This window comes from Empidonax traillii, unplaced genomic scaffold (assembly GCF_003031625.1).
Source record: "Empidonax traillii isolate 1590-97213 ecotype Southwest subspecies unplaced genomic scaffold, ASM303162v1 scaffold84:size2688230, whole genome shotgun sequence".
Taxonomy (NCBI): domain Eukaryota; kingdom Metazoa; phylum Chordata; class Aves; order Passeriformes; family Tyrannidae; genus Empidonax; species Empidonax traillii.
The window spans coordinates 1800343-1825404 of NW_020955277.1; the positions used below are offsets into that span (position 1 = coordinate 1800343).

A 25062-nucleotide genomic window follows, 5' to 3' on the forward strand; every position below is an offset into this window, starting at 1 on the left:
TTCAAATTGACACAATGTCCAAAATAAAATAAAATAAAATAGCCATGGCCATGATAAATAAAAGAAGTCAAGTACCACATAGTTAAACCCCAACAAGACCACAGACAAGATTGAACTCTGGTCTCATTCAGGCTCTGACCTTATCAAGTTTGACTGCGGCACTTCTAAGAATAAAGTTGGACTTCAAAAAACTAGGATACAAACCCAATGTGTGATCTTTTAACAGATGGAATTTTATCAGGATTCCACTGTAATAAATAAAAACAATATGTTTAGAAGACAGCTCTACATCTTGGACAAAAACTAAATACAGCTGCCCTTAGAGCAATGCTGACTTGAGGACGCTCATTTTAACTTGGGGTTGCACACCTGGGCTTGCAAAGTTTTGTTTTACTCACTTATACTAATCTCCAATGTAGAGTTTTTTTCTTCCTTTTTTTTTTCCTTTTATTCACCCAAATTCTTGCATAACCTTCATTTTGCTTTTGAAACTTTGCAGAAGTCAAATAAGAGAACGTGCTTGATACATTCTAACTGTAAATGCCACTATTGTCTGTTTGAGAGCCTGTATCAATTTGATCCTGGTTAAGTATATGAAGAAAAATCTCTATGAAAAGAATATCCTACTGACTGAGGAAAAAAGTATAGGAAGAGCTGAGACTAACCTGAGCTGCATGCCAATGTTGAGGTTGTGCAAAAAGTTTCCTCCAAAAGCCATACAATCCTGAGATGTGAGCACAGCGTGAATCCAGCCTGAAATGACAGATTGTGAAACTTAAAACATACATATGAATTATTCTGAGATTGTTTTTAAATACATATATAAGTAAAAAATGCTGTTCCTGAAAGAAAAAAAAAGCAAACAAATTTGTATTCTGTGCTAGGAACAAGTAATCTAAATTTTTAAAACATGTAAACTCCAGTTTCAGAAATCCAGTGAACTGTAGTTTTCTGAAGGAGTTAAGCTTAAGAAATTTATCACTGGGAGAGGAAAGTATGCAAAGCCAACTTTTCAAGTAAAAACTCGCTCCAAAATTCAAGTAAAAATCCAAGTAAAAGTTTTCATTCCAATCCACAAAGACAAGCAAGTCAGGAGAGAAAAAATACACTGAACAAATGATAAAGTCATAAAAATAAAACAGAAATTATATGTCTTTCAATATTTACATGTTGCTTACAGTAACCAGGTTGTTTGCACAACATAAGAGAGTCATTTAGCAATGTTGAGGTTTTTCAAGTAGGAATTCAGAAGTGGTTCCATAAATTATTCTAAATACAGTCATTCTAAGTCAAGTAAAATTAGGATCAGTTTAAAAGCCAGTCTAGACACTCTATAAAAATTTGTCACATAATTGAAATACTGTCCTTGTGAACTCCACTATTCAACATGGTAAAGCATGGCCCATATGATGCTATCGATCTGGCTAATTACTACTGGATAATTTCAACTAAATACACAGGAGAACGCATGACATGAGCTTCCTGATTAAAAATAGTTACCTTTCAAATTAACACTGTGTAGCTTTATTGTAAATAAACTATAAAGAGGCTTTTTTCTTTCAAGACTTTGTTTCTGATTTTGCACACATACAGATGATCTTTGACAACGCATGAGTTGGCCAGACATTTGCAGATGAACCCATGGTTTCACCAAGGGTAGGCAAGACGTACAAACACAAGAAGCTTCCCAGCTTGAGGCAAGACCAGACCAAATCACAAGTAACTACTAAGTACAAACTACCACTAAATCCATGTCCCAATTCAGTTAATAACAAACAGCTCTCGTTGTTCTGGTATCATATGTAAAAAGACTTGAAACTGAAGTTACACTGCCGAAGCAACACACCTACTGTGTAGCCGGGAAGGAAGTTGAGTTACTGTTGCAGGTTAACCCCAAGAGCTGCAGCTTCTGTACATGGTTTCATTTTCACTCATCATCATCACAGTAGACAAATACCTTTGACTCTCCAAGGGATGTTTGTGTTTCAGTCCGTCTAAACACACATCTCCCCAGACACTGACAAAACTGACAACAAAACCACCTCACTGTTGCATCAACACTAAGGATTTTTATGGCATACCTGTATCAACTAAATGTTTTCTTTTTTTTTTTTTTCTTACTCATCTACTTGCTATTTTTATGCTGCAGTTTTGGTCAAGGTCCATGTAACACAGAAAGAAAATTCAGTGTAGACCACACAGAATACCTTGAATAATATTTAAATAACTCTAAAGAGCCTTCCAGTGCTATTCACCTACATGCAAGATTAATTTTAAATCAGAACATATTTCAGAGATTATGAAATAATTATGATATCCACTAGCATCAGTGCAAGCAGGAACAGTAAAAGTGGTTTTCAGTAGAGATCAGGGTGGGTTTTTTTCAAAGTCTTTACTCAGTCTTACAGAATTTCCCATTTTCTTAAACACCTGCCTTGAAAACTAGTTTAATTTACTGGTTCTCCAGAGTATATGAATAAGGATGTGTGTATACACAATTTACATTTAAAAGTACCATTTTATGTGTATGCACATGCAGATACCTGTACATATTAGAAATTACAATCTGAAGATATTTTTCTTTATGGCCACATTGCAGTGAGAGCTCAGATTCAGCTAATTACTTGGGAAGCAGTGACAATTTTCCAAGATCTGTGTGCCACATTCTGTTCTTCATTCTGTAATTCTGCATTCTTTGTTCATAGATGTGTGAACTAATACTTACAAACAGAGAGAATTAATGCCATTTCTTGCCAAAAACATATAGGTTTAAAAGCTCTGGCACAGATAGGTCCTCCATGCTGCACAAGCTATGAACTAGAACAGTAAACATTGAACCTCACAGGTTAAGAACTGAGAAATGGGAAAAATGCAGTAGTCTAGGAAATGCATGACAGAATAAGGTACTGACCATAATCTTCAAGGTTTATTCCAGAAGTAGAATCATAAACCATTTCCCTGCTCTGTGTATTTAAAGCTTTCTTTTCCCCAAAAAAAAAGAAGATAGCACATAGGACAATTTTTAATAATTAAATAATAAAAAGTATTTATATGGATAGTTTGGATGAGTGAAAATACAAAAAACTGGCACTCGCTTTTATTGGCAATAAATATGGTTTGATTCATTAAAGACTTGTAAGTTTATGTTATTTGAGAGTTTAAATGGGGTGGGGTATTTTCTTTGATGGATTTTTCTATGTGGGTTTTGGTTTTTTTTTTTTTAATAAAGGAGTTAATTTGTTTGGCATTTCTCACAACAAAAAACCAAACCAAAAAGAACACCCAACTTGTATTTTTAATACTCTAGCCTACAGCATAAGAAGTTTATGTGATGTTTTTGTAATAATTATGCCTAGTAGGTCTTGCAATATTCAAATATGCCAAAACAAAATGGTATTATAAAATTAAGGTAAGAATTCAGCCTGGATACCTATCAAATAGTGAACAATCTGTGCTCTATTAATTGGAACTATTTCCCTGATAGTCAAATTAAACTTTAATTTGTTGTCTTCTAATTGGGTAACAAACATTCTTTCATTCCCTGATAATTGTTATGACTGTCATGGAAGCTTAATAGCCAATTACCTGTTTTGAAAATCTAAATCTCTAAATTTTTTTTTATTATTCTGTCTTATTCAAAATTTTAGGGGACACCAAATGTTGATAACACATTTATTTTATTATATTCTTAATTACTGTTGATTAAACATGCTAAGTAATAAGAGTAAATAATAGTAATAACAAGAGTAAAACCTTACCTGTTGGAACAAATAAAGTGTGTCCTTGCTTCACAACACATTTGTAACACTTGTCAACCTTGTCCCCAAAATATACTTCACTCTGGGTGACAGATGAACTCCAAGACTCATAAAGAGCCAAATTTTCATCAGTGGGCTTGATCAAATAGAATATCTTCTCACCCTATTAAGACAGAAATATCAAGTAAATAGATTAATGTCCTCCTAGAGGTATACTACAACCTCTGAGTCACTCCTAATGAAGGAACAGATTGATCTAAATTGTAAGTATTCCATCTTCCCACCATGGCATGTTTGGGCTTCCCAGCACCAGTGTTTCACAACTGTAATCCAACAAAGTTTAGACATAGTACACTAACCAGTTCATGTCTTGTGATTTAAAGGAAACCAACCAAACTTTTCACTGGAGTGTAAAAAATTCCGGTTTTTATAAAGAATTTAGGAATATGCACATACATTAAATGAGAAAACATGCCTCTTCTATGATATATACATGGTCAAAGTTTGTGAGAAGAACAAAAAGTTGAGAATGTCAACATTTTTCATTCAATTATTTATTCCTATCAAAACCTCACTATATCACCTTCCAGTCTACTAAAGTGATCAGTCAACCAATTACAGTCTAGAAGTCACCAATAGCATGCCACAACAAAAACATAAAAATGCAACACCAAAGATCAGTAATTCACTTTCAAGTTCCTAACAGAGTTTTTCAACCACAAAATTTCACACAGGTGATAATGCCATAGCAGAAGGCTGCATGCTGAATGAATTTTGTTTCGCCTAGTTGTAATCACCCAGAGGGTGGTTGGGCACTGGAAGAGGCTCCCCAGGGAATTGGTCACAGCACCAAGCCTGACAGAGTTCAAGAAGCATTTGGACGATACTCTCAGGCACTTGGTGTGACTCTTGGGGATGGTGCTGTGCAGGGCTCAGGGCTGGACTCGATGATCCTTGTGGGTCCCTTTCAACTCAACATATTCTGTGATTCTGGACACCAAGAAACATTCATACCCAGAGAACATGGTACCAAACTGATGTTCCTCCAAAATCGATATGAAAATCAGTATAGCTGTCCTGGACACCCATCAAGCAATACTTCTGAACAAAAGGCTTAGGGAAGACAGAATCATCCGGCCAATAATTTTCCACCCACGAAAGCTTTCTGGCAATATCTGGTACTTCCACTAATTCAGACATCCTTTTTAAAAACAAACAAACAAAAAAGAACTGTAAATATAAACAGGGGTAATCATGTCTTTCTAAATGACAGTTTCCTATAAAGATATTTATTAGTTCATAAGTAATATGTTTCATAGCCACATTACATCACAGTAGCTGTCTACATAAAATACACATCCTCCTCTCTTTCCCACTACAGGCATTATACTCCTACACATATTGTTTAGCTTAGTGAAAACCACTTCCTACGTTCAAGGAATTGAAGTCAATACTCACTTTGTGTCTGAGAATTCCAGGCTGATCACATTCAATACTTTGGGTCGGTCAGGATTTGTGAAGTATTTAATATAATTATGGAGCTTCATTTTGCTGTCTGCTTGTCTTGCTACATCTATGACATCTATCACTTTGTCACCACCTGTGAGAAACAGGATGACTCTCTTAAGGTTATGACAGATTAAAAAAACTTCACTTGTTTAAGAGAAATTTAACTTTTTTTCCAGCCTTTATCAAAACATTTCTGCACAAATACTCCTCTACTATCAGTATTCTCTTGGATCAGAGGCAGATCAGCATAAACCAACCTTTTATTAGGTTTTTTTAATTACTCTAATCAGCTAAGGACAGAACCAAAAAACACTCTGAAGATAAATCCTCTTTCCTGTGGCTAGCCAAAAAGTAAGAGTAGTACTGCATCTCACTTAAAAAAAAAAAAAAAAAAGGGGGGGGGCACTATGGCTGCAACTGGAAAGATTAGCATAGAGGAAGTTATCAAAGGCAGATCTACTCCTCACTTTTCCTATAAATCATCACAACCCCCCACCTTCCTTATATATGTGCTCAATTTGCAAGCACAGTCATTTCATTTAATAATTATCACAACTGCACTTCATTTCTGATGATAACAAGGACTGGTGTACACACGATGTATTTTGAAGTGATACATCTAGAGAACTACACAAGCAAGAAGCAACCTTTAGAAAAGACAAAGACTAACAGCAACATTATAACAGCAATTGTTTTATGCCCATTTAGTTACATAATGGGCAAATTTGACAATTTATTTTGGAATGCTGGAACATGTCTAGATGTACATTCTATATATAATTACTTTAAAATGGCAAGTTTATATCATCTAGAGAAATTCCAGTTGGAATAGTATTTATTCAGTTCTCTTATTCTTAATTTCAATAATAGAAAGGTAAATTTGTCACATTCCAACTTTTTCCCTAAACTGGACAACCTGGCAGGTCAAAATGTATGCATAAAGGTGAGATGATCAAGTTTCTATCTGAATAGAAAATAATTCAAAAGAAAATATTCAGAAGCATCACAGTGGTAATTAATCTTTAAAGCAGAATGCACATTGCTGTTTAACACTGTAACAGTAACAACATTCCATATTCTGATGCCTTTGTAAAATATTAATGGACAGAAAACCTACTTTCAGCATAAATCATTACATTAGGAGATCATAAGAACACAGACAAGGCCATACACAGACTTCTCAACTGTACCATGTGTTAGAGGAAATGTCCTGCCACAATTGGCTCAGTCTCTATTTTTCTGTATTACACACTTACATGAGGTTGAAAAAATTACAGACTGTTAAGAGATCTGATAAGTAAGAAATGGTTCTTAGGAAGCTCCAGCTCTCCTGCTAAAGGAAGTCAAGGTAGGAAATTTTCCAAGAAGAAAGATTTAATTCAGACAGGCCAATTTACTGAGTCTAAAACATTAGGTTTTGACATAGTCTAACCAATGATTAAATGTATTAATCCTAAGAGTGACTCATTCAATTCCCATTATTGTTTATTGGTTAACAACACATAGCAGAAAAATATCCAGTATTCCATACATAGCTTGCACTGAAATTAACATATTTGAAAGCTGAGAAGGCTATAGGCCTATCACATATCCAAAAAGACACACACACACACGCACACACACCAAAAACAAAAGAGAGAATGAAAAAAACTCCAAAGCATAGCTTTAACTGTATTCTCTGCTACTCTTGAATTTACAAGAAATATTTAGCCCTCTGGAAGCTCTTATAATCATGCAAACATTTATTTTATTTCCAGACAGGATCATTTCAATAAGTACTTCAGAGTGACTCTTACCTACATAGCGTTCCACATCTAAAACAGAGAAAGTTGGTGGAGGAAGTCTGAGTCCCAGACCATCTAACTTAGGAACCATAATGGGAACATCAAACCCATGTTTCTCCAGGTATCTTTGTGTCAACTGGCTTCCATGCATTTTCAAAATTACTTCATCAGCACTGGTGGAAAGAAATTATGGAGTATTAGCAGAAAAGTATTCCCCAAGCACTACTGAAAAAGAAATCTCAGTTTGGGGGAGGATGGATGGGAATGGCTATATTTGAATCCAAAAGCAGAAACGGTACAATTATATTAAGCATTTAGCTAAAAGACAAAGAAAACAAACTCAACAAGCAAAGAAATTTTTACTGCACACATAAGCTGGGAACTCACAGCCGTTCTATACAACTGAAAGGATGGGGAAAAGGCATTCTCAGAGAAGGCAATAAAGTACATGTTGCTAACAACAACCACCACCACCAGCTCTTCTAAAGAGCTATAAGCCATTATGTTTCAGTGAGATATCCAATCAAGATCAGGATGAAAGTATAACATTTCTCTTCTTTCCTCTAAAGCATACGAGAATGGACAGACTACCAGAACATATGAATGTTCTGTGTTATTTGGAATGAAACTGAGAACTATTCATGAACAGACAATATTATGATAGTTGAAGCACAGTAAAGAAAATCCAAAACTAGTCATGCTACTGCCCCCACTCCCCCACAAAAACAACCCCCTAAGGCTCAAAACTTCTCACACCACCCTGCAGCAGTCCCAACAGACAACATATCCCAGTGCAAAACTGAACAGTGGAGGCGACTGCATGGAAAGGCAAATATATCCATCTGAAACAGGGATAGGACGTGGGGAATTGTAACGGAGAAGGAAGATATCATCGACCTTCATTTTTTGAAGCAGAGAAATGCTAGTTGCCTCCCCTAAGACACCCTTTGGGGTGCCTCCCCTAAGACTCTGCTGACACCCTTTCTTCGTTTTTTCCACCCAAATGTGTGAGAGTCCGTACCTTGGGAAAGAGCGCGCCCGCAGCTGTTTAACGAAGGTCCGAGTTCCAGCCTGCACCGGTCTGGAACCGTCATCCGGCTCCGTGTAGTCATGTCTGTGCCAGTTTCTCCTCTTCTTCACTACAAGTTTCAGAAGGGTTAAACTTTGAATTAATTAAATCAGATGGCTCAGATTAGCAGTCATCCCATCAGTGAACCAGACACGCCTCAATCACATTACTATGATGAACAAACCTTATTATTTTTATCAGGTGACACTCTACCCGTTTTCAACAAATGAAATCTGCAGGACACCTGACAATAATTCTCCCTACTTCTATAGCTCCTTCTGTATGAAAACCTCAGTGCACATTATACACAATTCAAGACTCCATATCCAGCACAACACAAATAAACAGTTGCAGCCTGAAAGTTGTCCAAATCTACAAAATCAGCAAGGAAACTAGAAAATCAACTTTAATTTCCTAAATTCCTTGGACTTTTTTTAATATATGGAACAATCACACCTCTTGAATATCCACAGACTTCATTTTACAAATATTCACACAACATTAACAAGACCTAATCCCACTGTGTTATCTCATCCTACGAGCATGCCCATATCCAGTCTGATAATATCACTGCTATTCACCACCATGTGCTGTTTCTTTTATCCACTGCTTATGTCACCATAACAGTGTTGGGTTGGGTGCAAACTGTTTTGGGCAAGAATGACTTTTGCAATATATATAATGCAATCATTGAGCCCCAAATTGTACAACTTCTGAGTGATTTAAAGCTTTAATGCACTCTTACAGCATATTAATATGAGACAAAAGATAAATAAAGTTTGATTACAATTTTGGGAATCTGAAACTGATAGTTCAATAGCAACAAAACTGCATTTTTAACAGTTCTTCATAGTTAAAGGGCCAAGGAAATTGAAAAACTAGATATTCTCATAAAAACTATTGTACTGATCTCCCCATGACAAATGAGAGATACCCAAACGAAAAATAAAAAAAAATGTTTTCATAAAATGGTTTTGGTTGGAAGGGACTTATCATTTAGTTCCAATCCCGCTGCTATGGACAGGGACACCAGGTTGCTCAAAGCCCCGTTCAGTCTGGTCTTGATCACTTCCAGGACATGGCATTTACCCTATCTCTGGGCAACCTGTGCCACCACCCTTACACTAAAGAATTTCTTCTTTATATCTAATCCAAATCTACCTTCTTTCAGTTTAAAGCCAGGGGTGACAAGGGGTGATGATGGGTGACCTTGTCATTTCACTACAGGTCTCTGTAAAAAGTTGCCTTATTTCTTATAAGCGCCCTTTCTATATTTGAAGGTTGTACTATAAAACGTTGTAAGCTGTATGCAGCCTCCCCATTTGAATTTTTTGACCTTGAGTGAAGCAGAGGACAAAGTGACCAATGATATTGCAGTGAACTTAAAGCCCGTCTTCAAGTTTTCATTATTTCATGACAAATCATTTCCTAATGGATATTTCATATATTCATCTTCATCAACCACTCATTTTGCACCTTCATTTATAAAGAACACAAGCTTACAGCTTTGAGAGGAAGTCCTTGGTTATATCACCTATTTGTCAGCAAACTGCTCTCTGGAGCACTTCCTCTCTCTGCAAACAAACCTGCATCTCTCATTCTCAAGCATTCTCAAGCCTTCAACAAGCTGAGAAGCCTTATTAAATCACCAAAGAGGTTGCCTCGGCAAAAAAAAGGATCACCATCTCAATCTTGGAAAGAATCTCCAGGAGTGCTGAACTTCTTACCTTTCTATTTACTTGTCAGCCTATCACTTACAACACTAAGAAACATACTAAGAGGATAGACATTTTAAGGTTGCATTTCAGATTTTCTTAAAAAGGTCAAAATCTGCTTCACAGCTAAACAGTTGCTACTGGAGGACTGTCCAAAGCTGATTTACTAACACCAGATTTATAACTTCACCGCTAATATTAAGCAGAAATTTAGGTACAGAGGCTGAGGAAACTCACAAGAGGGAAAAATTACTGTTATTTGCCAACACAGAAAGTGTTTTACAGGTGTCTATCAAACAGCCTGCAATGTAAACATGACACCCAGACAAAGAATTGCACTAATAAAAAATTTAACTTTATGGAACAGCTCATTCTTAAGTTTACATAAGTCGTGATGCTCCTAAGAATCTAAAAAATTGCTAGCAATACTGAAAACTGTAATAGGAAGCTAAGGATGTACGAGGGGAGACAATAGTTTCTAAAAAGAAAAAAAATTGGTGCTTTGCCAGAAAAAACAATTGGTTGTATAGGAATAACGGGCATCATATAGTCATTACACATAAGAGGTAATTATTCCTATTGATGAGCTGTTTCCTGCAGACATGACAACACGTACCCTTTAGAAGACATTTAAGAGAATAAACTGACATTTATAGCTCTTTGCTAAACTGAAAACCAGTGCTGCTTAATGAGCCAACTATCCAAACACTGTAAAACTTCATAAATAATGAAGCTAGGTTTATTAAGTTTTCAAAGCTATTTTCTCAGTCATAAATAATAATACAAGAAATTAGTAGCTAATACTAATTTGCAATAGAGTAGTTTCCCATAAATTCACTGCTGTTACAACAGCTCATTAAAATTGTAAGATGATACAGCTGCTTAAGAGATTTTATACCACAGACTTTCCAAAGTCTGTCTTTCCAACACTTAAAAATCAGGAACTAAGGTAATTCTTTTACTTGTACTTGGCAATGTACATCAGCCTTTCATAACTAAGAGAACACTGAAGAACTGAAAATAATAATGAAAATTTTCTCTGCTTACATATCTCTTAATTCTAGAGCATTTTTTAACCCCTTAAGACATTACAGTAACAGTTGCAAGAAAGAAAAAATAGATTTAACCTAATGGATCCTAATGCTCAAACTAAAACCAACAAATAAACCCTACATAAGTTGAAATGGACATATAACACCTCCCCTCCCAATCACTCCAAACTAGTGGAAGGAACCAGTGTTCACCCTTGGTGTCCCTGAAAATTGAGGTAAAACTCACTGTGACAACACTAAAAGTACACACACTGAAAGTACACTAGACAGCTGCAGGGAGGGTAAGAAAAGCAAAGGAGTGTGCTGGAAGTTTTAACGAAAAATACTCAAAACAATAGGCCAATAACTGTACCTACTCAGGCAGATTCTATTCCCTGCCTTCTCACACTGCTGGACTGTTTGCCTGACAGACCACCACATGGCAGACTTCAAATGGGGACCATCAAGAGGTGAACAACCCTACAGTGAGGCCCCAAGTCTTGGAAATGGTACTCCAGGTGATTCCCAGTGACCAAAAAGGCAAGAACGAAATGGGAAGAACGAAAAATTCCAAGGAGCATACCATAGAATACACTGCTAAGGCCTGAGACACCATCTCATATTGTCAGCTCAGACCAAGTACAGACACTACTATCACAGGCAAAAAAAATACAGGTTGGAGCATATTTTCAGAATTTGAGAAACAAAAAAACTGATTAAAAAGCTATGTCCTGACAAACACAGTCCTCTTAACATTCACTGCACCTTGTGTTCTCTCAAAGCTCTGGATACGAGAGTCTGGTTGCAGATCTGACTCACAGCATTTATGCAAACAGAGTATTTTCAGACTTTAGGATCATTGAGAAGACTTAAAAAAAAAAAAACCTCTCCATAGTATATTTTTTTTAAATTGTTCTTTTTTAATGGTTTAGGATTTTAGGATTAATTATTTAGCATTTTACATACACAGTTGCTTACTAAGGGTCTTATAAAACTTCTATCAAATCAAGAAGAGTATTTTTTGTTTGAAATGCATGAAGAAACTGATCAGTTCATTTGATCTTTCCATCTAACTATGCAGTAGCTTTCTTTTCATTATTGGAACTTTGACATAATTAATTTTGTAGGTAACCCCTCATTTGTACCATAAAGTATGTGTTTCCTGCATATTTTAAGTATTTTTTTTGCATTACCTTATTTGATTAAGCATACTAATGTCTGTTGAAATCACAGATATACTTGCCCTCTCACAAAGATGAATTTTTGTCCCTTTCAAAACTCTAAGACAAAGTGATTTTAGAATACAAAGCTGTAAATAAAAATGGGTTTTTTTACTGACATACATAATTTCATATGACTGAAGCACTCTGGAACGTTGCTGCCACACTTGAAGTCATGAGACTTAATCAGTCTCTCTAAACACTAAAGTAAATAGAGCCCAAACCACAAACTATCATAGATTTGATTCTGACAGCTGAGAACAATTAATAACATTCCTTATGAAGACATATTTCATTATATCACCTCTGCTTGGGTTGGTAAGTGACATGTCTGAAGCTTGTACTAAATCTAGATGATCTACACACTTGAAGCAATATAATGTAATAAGGATAATTTTAACCACAGATTCTTGTCTTCCTGGAAAAACTTGTAAAATAAAAATCACTCTTAGCTCACTGTCAAAGTACTAAAGGTGACTGAGCGCTTGCAGTAGATCTGGCAAATTCTGCATTACAAGAAAGGTTATTCACAGGTATCAGCATGAAGCATACTAGTTCTCTTAAGTCAAGGAGTGAAAAGAAGTTTCAAATTTAGTAGTTTATTATTCTGAAAGTCTAATATGATCCCTCTTCTACTCCTCCTCCTAGTCCCTCTCTTCCACAGGGAAAAAGAGACAGAAAGGTGGGGAAAGAAATAGCTGTTGTTTGTGTTCTGATTTATAAGAGACATAAGCAGATTTTTAACTGAAAATGACCACTGGAGTACTAAAAACTACAAGCACATAAAAAAATCTTACCTTTCAGTTCAGACAGACTCTGAACTCACATATTACACAAGATACATATCATGCAACACATACTAACTACATCAAAACCTGACACTTTAACATTTTGTTCATATTCCATAAGACGACCACTGAGGGTGCAGCAGTTTTAAAAGCTATTTCTAAATGTAAAGTAAATTCAGCTTTGAAAAATATTCTAGGTCTTAGGCCACTGTTGACTGTAAATCATTATATGGCCTTCAAGGAAAAAAAAAACCACCAAACTAAAACACAAACAACCCCACATTAGAAAACACAAATGACCATGACTGTTTGGAGGTTAAAGGCACGCACTGCATATATGTATTTTTCTGATCTGAACATAGACATTTAATTCATTGTTGGAAAACTGAAATTTATTTTTACATTTTTTACAATTCCATTTTAGAACAGAAGTCATGGAGGAAAATCCAGGGAGTTGGATAAAGCAGTATCCTTTCAGTAGTTACAGACAGACAAAAACTGTTCTGTTTTTCCAGTGCAGATCTCTATACCAAATTTGTCTACTGAAAGGAGAACCAGAGATGTCTCTTGCTGCTCTGTTTCACACTTTTCTAGCAACTCATTTTGACCTTGGCGGAAACTTGTTTATAAATCAGAAACCCAATAACTGGAGCTATGTAACTTGCAAGGACATAAAGGGGGAGGGGGGGGGGGGAAGACAAAAAAAGCAAAAACAAACAAAAATCCCAAAAACCAACCAACCAAACATGGCTCACAGGATATTCATATTCTTGCATTTCAATAGAGTGTTGTGGCATAGCCTACAACCATCAAGAAAGGTAAGACACCTAATTCCTACATTTTTTCAAAGTTGCCTTCCATGGTATTATATTTTTGATAAGTAAAATGTAGGAACCTTGAAGCCATTTGTTGCATTTTCCTTTTATTTTTTTTTTTTTTTTTTTTTTTTTTTTTTTTTTTTTTTTTTTTTTTTTTTTTTTTTTTTTTTTTTTTTTTTTTTAATTACGATTCCCTAATTTTTATTCTCTCACTCTCTGCCTAGTCCAGATTGTTTTTTTCTAGCTCTGTGCACTTCCATTTCTCTAATCTATAGCAGTGGCTTATATTTTATTCCATCTGCATCTCCACATCAGGGAACCTCTCAGGATGGGTTTGTTTATTTTGTGGGTTTTTAATCAGCTCAGAGTTAGTCATGTAGAACCAGTACCTTCTAAATAATCAAACTCATCTTGAATATTCTTCTGAACGGTCTTTTTCAATTGTACACGGAGAGAAAACAGTCTGAATGTGTAAAATGAAATTTGAATAAGCCATACTTACTTTGAGAAGGTCCATGGAGAATTGCACAGTTGGGACAATGGTATAGATCAATGTCAACAGCATGGTGCTCCTCTACCCCAACGCAGCTGGAATAATATTTTTTAAATGTTAATGAGAATACACATACGGTTTATTTTTCAAGCTAAAAATAATTAAATCTTAGGGTTTTATCAAAACCTGCTTACTCTACAAAATTGTAATGAGATACCAAATTATCTCAACTACTGGGTTGCCACATAAATTTTGAGTAATAATTTCTTTACCACTGAACAGAGAATGCCATTAAAGGGAAAAAAAAAAAAACACACATAAAAAGAAAACAAGAATCAAATTTCTATCAAAGTGAGCAAATCCACAACATATACACACCGTTACCTCTCAGCTCCCCAGAAACCTTTGATCCTAATTACAGGAAACAGTTTATTCAATTTTCCTTATAGACACTGAGTTTAAAAAAATCTGAAGTTTATGTGCTGTCAATTTATAGAAGATATAATGGAATTTTTTTTCTTAATTTTTTTTTCTGCAGAAAGCACATAGCTCACTCCTACCCCAAGAAAAATTAATGAAGAATACTTTGATGTTCTTCCTGAAATCTTCACACTAGTACTAGCTTCCTGAGTTACACAAGTGACCACGCAAATAACTTTGTAGAAGGGTTTTTGTTTTAAAATAGCAACAAGTATTTTAAAGAGCACTTGACAGGTGTAGTGTTTTCCCAGTGCACATTTTTTCCTCAATAAAAGTCAAAGTGGGATTAAAATCGAAATCTTTATAATATTCCTGACAAAACATCTACACTGCTGATACCTAAATAACACAGTTTTAAAGTCAAAATTAAGTATGTTTTCTTAGAAGTTGAAATAGTAGAGGTTAATGGGAGGAAATGTGCTTTTGCATAAAGTTCTTGATTAAAAAAAACGTAATCCCTGCTTGCTGGTCGAATCTGAATCCTGGCAGAGTTCTTCATTCTCTGAAAAGTTTATTGACACTTACAAACTGCTGACTTTACAGTCAATAAGAAGCAAGACTACAACACTGAACATTTACACCAAAATTAGATATGTTTACGCAGTACACTCCAGTAACATAAGAACTTGAACAGTACTCCAGTCACGTAACCCATTTCATATCAGAAGTGAAATGACTGCTTAAGCACTGAAGCCTTGAAATGATCCAGCTCCACAAAGTCTTTTCCCCAGCAGCCTAGTGCCAAACTGCTGACACGCTCCAGCAAGTGTCAGTACATGCTGCCAAAACAATACCCAAAACAGTCTAGCACTGAAAGCACAATGAGCAAATCCAATCTGAAACTGAAGAGCATCTCCCATGGAACTATATCAATGTGGAATACATCACTCTGAATACTCTGTAAACAGATTCAGCTAGTTCTACTTCTCCATGCAGTACATACCACATGAAATTTAGAAATTACATAGCTTTTTCATATGCACACTATTTTAAAATCTAAATACAAAACTCAGCTGCCAGAGTTCATCGCAATTCTTGCAATATTTAGCATCTGCTTTAAGACCACAAATACAGGAATTGTTATTACTTGAAAATCCAGCTGACATATAAACAAAAAGGAAGGCAGAATCAGTCTCTAAAAATGCATGTCCCATTTCCTTCTGCTTGTGTTCTCTCTCTTTTTATAGAATAGATGAGTGACTCACAATCCTATGTCTTATAGGAAAATTGTTTTTAAATGTACATTCTAAAAGCCCCAAATGAGAAGGCTGGTTTTATATATCCTTAGGAATCTCATTATTTTAGCTAAATTTCTAATTTTTCAACAGCTAAAGATATTTATGTTCCACTGTATCTTGATCAAGTCTGCACTTCATCCTTTTGCTTGCTGTTTATCTGATACGTTCATCATCACGGCAATCAGGTTATCTTTCTAACAGTAAGAACTTGGCATAAAAATACAGTAATACCTTCAAGCTTTGACAACTGCTTGCCATATTCTATTTAAGAATGTTAATTTCATTGTCTCTTATAGAATGTTACAGGTAACAGAATTTCTGCTTTATTTTGAGGCTTTGCACTGACCACTTTGCTGACTTGATTAATTCTGTAACCTTTCAGGAAGGCACATGGGATTTTGTGTACAGAGACTGGAATGGTATTAAAATAGCTGGAATAGCCATGCAATAAGGAATGCAAACATTTTCAGTCTACTGTTTATCCTGTAAACTCAGAACTAACTGGAAAGGCAAAACACTAACTGGGCATCACGAAAGTGAATCTAATAGCAGTTGTCTGACTGAAGCAAATCGAAAACGAGGTGACAGCACCTGCATTGCCAAGGAACAAGCATTGCCAAGGATGCCACAGAGCCCATCAATCACACACAGCAAGTCACTTTCCTGAGTCCCCTTCTCCAACATACACAGATGACTCTGACATTAATCACTCTGGTTACTAGCAAGCAATCAATTACTGTGGTAAGTGCAACTTCAGACCTCAAGCATCAAAGCAAGGTCACCAAGAGGTAGCAGAGAGCCTGGAAAGCATTAACATACTCAAGCACAGCAACACTGCCAATCCACTGATGTTTTCCTGAATGAAATATTATTACCCTTCACCTTGCAATCAACCCAATCCATTTGGGTTGAAATGTCTTTAGTATGTATTACCTAGTTTTTGAATCGCTCATCTCCTGCAGGGAGGTTGTAGATTAATCCTCAGGAATGGTGAAACGTTTACAGTATTACAAAACACAATACAATAATACTAATTAAAAAAACAACTGTATGAGACTATGCAAAAATACATCCCTAATTCTGTTCATGAAGGCGGAAGGGCTGAACAGGCCCAATATTGGTCGAAACGTTCTGTAAGGAATAGCAAGGTAGAAAAATTCAGTTAAAAATAGGACTCCATGACATCAATCTCTCAGTGGTCAGACACTCATAACTTCCCCAAGGTGTCTACTATCAAGGCAGAGGCAGCAAGAAGTAGCAGAAGAATCAGGAAACTTACTAAGTTTTTTCACACACAAGAACATGCCCACACCTTGCAACTGAAGAAATCTTTCGCTACTAGAAGTTTGAGGAACCCATTCTCCATACTTAAATCTCACTGGAAGGTGAATATTTTTTACTTATTCTGAACTTTCCATTTGATTACTATATTTGTAGCTATGTAAAAGAAGCAAGTGTAAATCAAGAACAACAAGAACAGGATGATCTAACATCTCTGACAGGTACCAATGGACCTCAGCTTTTCTGTAAAGGTCAAATAAGGCTTCTTTCACAGGCAGGAAAAAATCCCGCAACAGCTGTTCTCTACCACAGTATTGTTATTAATTTAGAATTTAAGAGATGAGTACAGATAATTCAGTATGACAGATTCAACAACTATTTCACAATTATGCTAGAATGTCTTGTACAAGGACTTTTCAAAAGTCCAAAACATTTACAGGAAGTATTATCCCTGAAGATAAATTGCATGGTTGAACACTGTGAGCCACCCAAGGCACCTGGCACATCTCTCCTACAGCAGCACAACGTGAACAAGTATTGGACCCATGTCAGTCACTACACAGGTTGTTGCGCCTTCCACATCTAATACCTGCTTGCTTTCAGTCCAGTCTGGTTTTTCTCTTCCCTTCTTCTGATGTTATTAAGTACAACCACAACATTTTAGAGGTTGCTTAACTGCCTCTGTTGGTAAGACAAAGAATCCTGGTTTAAGAAAAAAATTCAAAGTACTCAATTCAAGGCCTTGTTTTCCGTGTCCTTAAAAGGATATGACTACTTGAAAAATTAATTATTTTCTTATTAAATTATTATTATTATCATCATTATTATCTTCTTAAGACAAGCATCGTATGTACTCTACCCTTACATAAAATTCCAAGTATAAAAGGGAATGATTACACAATTAGCACTACAAAAGTAAAAAAATGAGTGGTCTCGATACCCTTTTTCCCAGTTTAATTGGCAAGATATTCCTACTAGGAGATTTCCAAGATTCCCTGTACACAAGGCATACTGAAAATATAAATCTTGAAAACCGAGAGATGTAAGCAATTCTCAATGATCTAATAAGAGGACTGCAGAAAAAGGATGAATCACCATCAACAGGGAAGAGTTAATTTGTCAAGATGCTGGGTTGTACAAGAGGCACAATCCTCTTGGATTTCACCTTCTGTTCCTTTCCCCTATTGCTTCAGTTCCATAAAGTCCTTTTTCATCTCTTTCAGTAACATGTGCAGACCAATCAAACAGGCTCATCTTTGTGGATGCACTTGTACATTTTAGGAAGTCTCCCACAACAGTTTCCACTTCTTCACACACCAACATGATGCTTTGCATCTATAAGGTTCACAGGACAGGCCATCACAGGCATGTCTGCCCACTTCTTCAACAGATACTGCTGGATAAATACTGGTTTACAACTAGACATTGATTTACAGCTCAAAATTCAGCCAAAGTGTTTTTTTTAAGTTTCTCATTTCTTACTGAGACACACTAAGTTCAAGCCCCAAGACCTCTTGGTTTTCCACAGTCTGACCTCAACAGTCTGACTTTTTTTGCTGTCATTGTGCAGCAAAAATGCAAGTTCGTGGCTCTTGCTAGTACATTTGATTAGGCACAGAACCTTGCACCTTTTCCAAGCTATAAAATTACTAAAAATTATATTTTTCAAGATCCCCTTATATTGTCTATGGACAATCTTTTTCTTTCTCTACTATCCTTTTCCTGAACAAAAACTCAGCACATTCTCTTCATGTCCACCCTTGCATCAGCACCCACAACCTTTCCTTGCTATGCCTCAGCGAGCACTGCAGGCTTTATCCGTAAAAGGAGAAAAAAAGCACAGGTCTTGACATCCAGCAGGAGAAAAAAAAAAGAAATCAACAAAAATCCTGGAACAGTGGAAAAATACTAGAGGTATTAGAGCATGTTCCCTGTTATCAGGAATGCAGGGCTATAGACAATTATTAGGGACACGGCATATTTCCTATTATCTGACAGAGTAGATTCCCAAAATCCTTTTTCAATTTCCAGTTATCCACCAAACAGCCAAGAAGATATATAATCTTTACTGTATCTTAACAGTGACGAGGAAAGGAACAAGTCAATTCTAGAAGTAGCAAAGATTCATTAGTAACAGGACAGCCGTAATGTCCAAAAACTGAAGTCACTACCACAGGGTACAGTTTCTCATAACATTAAACTGAGCAGAGCAGCTGCTTCTGAAAAAAGGTCCCATCCTCCTTCCTCCAACTGCCTGACCATGGGCTTCCATTGTTTCTCTCACCAGATCTAAACCATCAGGGAGCCACATGACAAGTCGGTTCAATAAGTTGATCCAAAGGAAAAGAAACTAACTGCCACTCAACCTACTTTTTCAGATAGGCTTTAGAAACCTTAACAATAAGATTCCTATAAACAAAAAGGTATATAGGAAAGAAAATATTATGTTATTTCACTTTTACACTATTTTATCTTTCTAAAAATTATCGCTAAACAATAGGAAGGAGACAACTTTTTAACAATCTTATGCTGACAATATAGCTTTGTAGTATCAGGCCTCATTATCAAATTTCAAATCATCAAGCATGAAAGTATACTGACAAAATAACTCTGTAAGTAGTAGGTAAGCATTATAGTAAACTTTCCATTTTACCTGTAACAAGGTCTGCAGTTGCTACATTCAATTCTTATCTGTTTGAGCATAATAAAACCCAAAACACTATTGCATTTACTGCCAAAATTAATTATCAAGCTTGTAAGTTATGCAAAGAACAGCTTTTCCTACTCCATCCCAGGAACACAAAGATAAGCGCGGGACAGGACGTCAGTTTGGCAAATTTTAAGGAAATCTGGCCGGTCATTTATTTCAAGCCTATGTCTTCCAAGTGGGAAAAGAATGCCAAGTGTGTAATATTTACAGGTTAAAACAATGGAAGTACTAAAGATGTCTCTGCCACAATCAGCCACATCTGCCACTCATTTGGTACAGTATTGAAATACTTCATTAGGAATAGAAAGGCAAAGTCATAGTGTGACAATAATGTTGACAGACTCCATAGCATTCCATAGCGCAAAAACAGCTAAAAATTGAAATTTATTTGAAGAACAGTTTAAAACTTAAAATAAATGTAGTGAGCTTTAAAAACCTAAACCTCAAGCTAGCTAGATTTCCCCTACAAGCCCCCTCTTCAAAATGCTTTCAGGCACAAAGGAACAAAACTGACCAAAAGAAACCACAAAGCAACATGAGAAAGTGAAACACCAGTCATCTCTTCACCTTGCCATGATAAGCATGGTAACAATCTTGGAATCACAACAGGCTTACAAGGATTTACTTCAGCAATTAAACAATTTTAGAGAAATGCCCAACTTCTATGCACTAGATACAGAACCATATGCCTTAAAATAAATCACAGAAAAAAATACACAACATAACGATATTTCACCTTTTGATTTTGCCATCTTCACTCACCAAAACAAAACACCTTTTAATGAACGTGCATAAATACACTTTAAAAAACAATTTAAAAAATAGAAATACAGAACAGCAGCTATATGTAGCAAACATTCCCTTCTCCCAAAGTTACCTATTTTTTTCAGGGAAAAAAAAAATATTTTTTTAAGATTTGTATAGAATACATGCATGTTGGCCCAACAGCACACCTAGTTTTAGTACATATTCACTGACACACATTCCACCAACCAAGTTCTTAAGGACAGAAAAATTACATGTAAGGCCAACTCTCCAAACACCTAAAAATATACTAACTTATTAAATATTGCATCATCCTACAACACAGATAAGAATCCCAAGAATAACAATGCTATGTGCCACAATATACATAAAACTCTGACCTTTGATTGCACAGAGACATCTCTTCTGATACTTCCTAAGTCTTAAGAGATCATGGTCTACTTCAGATTAACCATCAAATTGCACATTAAAAATGTTAGTGTTCATTACATAGGTTTAGACTTTCCTAATGTAATGGAAACCTATTGCTTTTAAATTATGTAATATTTCTCAGAAATGAGGTATTGCAGTAACACACACATGCAGACAGGTATATGATCTATTTCAAATTCCAAAGGGCCTTCCAAAGACTCAAACTTCCTGCACCTTTCGAAATTATATTTCGTTTGCTAGCTGTGCTAATGCTACCCTTTCAGAGGACAGTTTTAATAGCAATACTCATGTACATTTTTCCATTGAGAAATAAAATTAGTATACATCATTTCTTTCTCAAGTAACAATGCTTTTCACTCCCTCAAAGCATAGAGGTTAAAATAAATAAAATCAGTACATGACATCTTGTCAAAGAAAACTCAACTCCAAAGAACATATTCTGAAAACTAGACGTTTAACAGGAAAATTACGGTCAGTGGAACAAAGCTATCAAGTTACATAACAAAATAGATTCAGCTACAAATACAATAAAACCTTCCACATTTAGGATGTAGCTGCATATTCAACATTATCATGATGCTACCCAAAATCTCAGGGAAACAACAGTGATGTACATTACTTGTAAACTGGTTCTTCCATTCTACAGTTCCAGTCCAGTTTGAAAACAAATTGGTATGTTTTTGAAACTTAATACATGCTTTTTATCCAAGATCCAGATTTTAAGTACAATGAGCTCAAATTATTGAAATTGCTAGAATTAAGGTAAGAAAGAAAGGATCATAACTTTTATAAAATACTTTGATAACTCAGTATCTGGTATAAAAACATATTCTTACTTCTAATAATCTATGACAAGATCGTGTGAAAAGCTGATTTTCTATACAACAACTTCATGCAACTCTTAGGAATTTAAGCAAAATAAAGCAAAATGACTGTTCAACTCAAAACCAAGAACTACACGCTCAGAAAATCCAAACAGCATTACGTGCAAAAAACCACCCTGAGGTCAAACAACATTTTTCACTACAATGTAAGACTGCTAGAAAGAGACACACAGTCCAGGTTAATTCATAATGGCCTCAATCATCATGTATTATGTGCAGCAGTTTTATGAGAAGTACTTTTCATAATCATCATTTCCTGACAGAGCCAACTTAACATTACCAAAGTACTTCTGATATATTCCTTCTGCTTAGTATCATCTAGTAAGCATATACCAAATTTCTGCCCTTCCTATGCCAAATGGGATTTCTGATTGCAACAAGATACTTTAAAAGAGTATTTACAATAATTTTTTTTCACTGTCCATTATTTTAGAGAAATGAAGGTCTGAAGGTGCCTAGATGTTTTAGTGTAGATTTGGGTAAAACAAGCTGCCTCAAGACAATCAGAAAAATAATATTTAAGAAAACTACAGCAGACCTCGAAACTAAGCAGCTTGTCAGTGAAAGCAGAGAAAAAAGCATTTTAAAAGCAGCTGTGATAGCTGAAGGCCTTCTTTCACTGTGAAACCAATGACAGAAACCAGGAGGATACCAGCAAGTGAATCAAGACATAAGATTTGTAGGAAAGAAAGAAAAAAACATCTATTGATCTGTCCTGAAGAAATTCTTTTTTAAAACCAACAATCTGCGTAATCCTTTGCATACAAAGCAAAATGCACTCTTCACTCCTCAGGAATTCAGAAACATTCTCTACAGCAGTTCAGATTCATCTTTCTCCATTCATTTTCCCAGCGCAGCCAGACTGACACACCAAAGAGAAGGAGGAACAATAGTCCAATCTGACTTCAGGCACTGTGTCTTAGTGGAGTTGTAACTGCTTGAAGCCTGTTGGAATAAATGAGAGCTATCCTGTCCTTCCCACAACTGATGCAGGAAAGAGGATTAACATTGGATTCCAATTAATTCTAGGAAGACTGGAGCCCCAATTTATCCGAGCACAGCCAACATGAATTTCATTCCAGGTTATAATGCACAGTCTACAACAGTTCTGTTTTCCTATGAGGTAGTATGGGCCATACATACACAAAAGAATACACATATTTGTATTTGTTTCAGAGAGAGAAAGCATTGCAAGGGAGGAAAAAAAAAAAATCGCCTCCATATATACTAATGACAAATGTTTTCTAGGTGTTTGAGAAAGTTTTTCAGTGATGTATTTTTATCTCCTCCTCAAGACTCCAACTCAGTTTACCTCTTCCCCTGAGATATACCATTACCTAGTAAAACCCCCTGACACATAACTGCATCTTATTTAGGTAATTTGCCTTATTTTAATTTTCAGCCGGGATTATTCTCTTATAATTGTGCTAACAAATAAGAAGAAAAAAAAATCCAAAACTTAAAACAAGCAAAAAATAAGTACTTTAAAGCAACATCTTCAAAACTAGAGGTTTTAAAGGCAGAACTAACACTCTGTCTCGATTCTATGAAAGGAAAAAAACAAAACGAAACAAAAAAACCCCCGCCCCTCACCCCACCACCAAACCACAAAATCTTCAACCATTTAAAACAGCTGCCATAGCTATCCTGAAAGAGACATCTTAAACTGAGTGCTTGTGTGTGGTTGTATTCTACCCGGAGAACAAACTACTACCTCAAATTGCTACCATTATCTCCTCAGTAGAAAAAGAGGAAGAAATAAGCTAAGCTTTAGAGAGCTAGCGAGAAGGTAAAAAAGGGAAGTCAGTACACAAATTAATTAAATTTTCAGTCATTCACGAATAAAGTGACAATTATACTTCAATACAGCAAATTGAGGCTATATATTATATGGCCTTAATTTTATATACGTATTATTTACAAATTAGGGAATCAGCATCTCTGGAAACGTTCAAAAAAAATGTGTGGATGTGGCACTTGGGGACATGGATTAGTGGTGAACATGGCAGTGTTAATTCAGTGGTTAGATTCAATGATCTTACAAGGTCTTTTCTGACCTTAATGATTCCCTGATTCTATGATATACAGCCCAGACACATTTGCCCGCTTCAGCTTCTACATTCTTATTTTTTTGTCCTGAGCTTCTTCAGCTCCAACTTGCCCATAGACTCCTGTTAATTCCCAGCAGCCATCTTAATGAAACATTGCATATGACAGGGTTAAGATCTACTGGCATCCCAAGTTCTTTGACCACAATCAACAGAAATTTCAGTTCCGATTTCAGTGCAGCTTCCTATTAAGTAGAGCAAGGGCCTTTTATACACAGAATAGACATATTAGTTACTTGTTTCTAAGAGAGAGGCCATTGCAAGGGAAGGAAAGAAAAGAGAAATTAACAGAATTAAACACAGAAACAGTCTATGAAGAGAAACTGAGGTTCAATCCAAAGTGACAAGCAAATCCTAGGAAGCCATTGCATGACAAAACTTGCATTAATCTAACAGCTTGCACCCACTGGAAGAGGTAAGTTGCTCATTCCCTTCGAAGCAAGCACTCCTATTCCCCTTCCCTGCAATAGCCTTGGTACTTACCAGATTACAAGGCAACCTGTTTTCACTCGTTTCTCTGACAGAAAGTAACCTCGCCAGTCTCTTTTGCCTGTTTATCAAGTTATCTTACAGCACAGTTGGGCAACTGTCAGAGTCAATCCATGAGAGGGAATTGGACTGTGTAATCTGGAGAGAGGGAAATGAGGAGCAGGACTGCTCCTCTTGGCCATGAAAGTCACTATACCTGGTCAGGCCTACCACTGGACTTCACCTTCATTATTTACTAATAACCAGTACTCTGACCTAATAGATAAATTGCCAATAGCTTATTAATTAGATTGCAGGGAACATCCCTCTCTGAAGGTAGAAAACTTCCTAGACTTTAATCACACACCCCGCACACCATCAAGGGAGACATTATTAAGTCCAAGAGATGCATGCGTTGGCACTAAATGTCATGTATGAACCAAGGTTTTCTTAGCACAGCATTTAAGATGGTCTTGGTCTGAATGCCTTTAGGCACCCCAGTCCTTCTCTG

The 25062-nt window shown here is 36.0% G+C and overlaps 1 protein-coding gene across 4 annotated transcripts in view; it reads right to left on the reverse strand.

The window, feature by feature from the left end:
• Positions 1–25062, reverse strand: part of KDM7A (lysine demethylase 7A) — a 71763-nt gene that overhangs the window by 31627 nt on the left and 15074 nt on the right. For all 4 annotated transcript variants that reach the window (XR_003570937.1, XM_027881165.1, XM_027881167.1 and 1 more), the window contains exons 2-8: positions 14195–14280; positions 8073–8190; positions 7064–7224; positions 5217–5358; positions 4773–4959; positions 3759–3921; positions 666–753 (exon numbers count right to left, since the gene is read on the reverse strand). Coding sequence is in view for 3 of the 4 variants with exons in the window: in XM_027881165.1 (XP_027736966.1) it covers positions 666–753; positions 3759–3921; positions 4773–4959; positions 5217–5358; positions 7064–7224; positions 8073–8190; positions 14195–14280 (945 nt within the window). In the remaining variant the exon portion in view is untranslated. The remainder of the gene's footprint in view (positions 1–665; positions 754–3758; positions 3922–4772; positions 4960–5216; positions 5359–7063; positions 7225–8072; positions 8191–14194; positions 14281–25062) is intronic.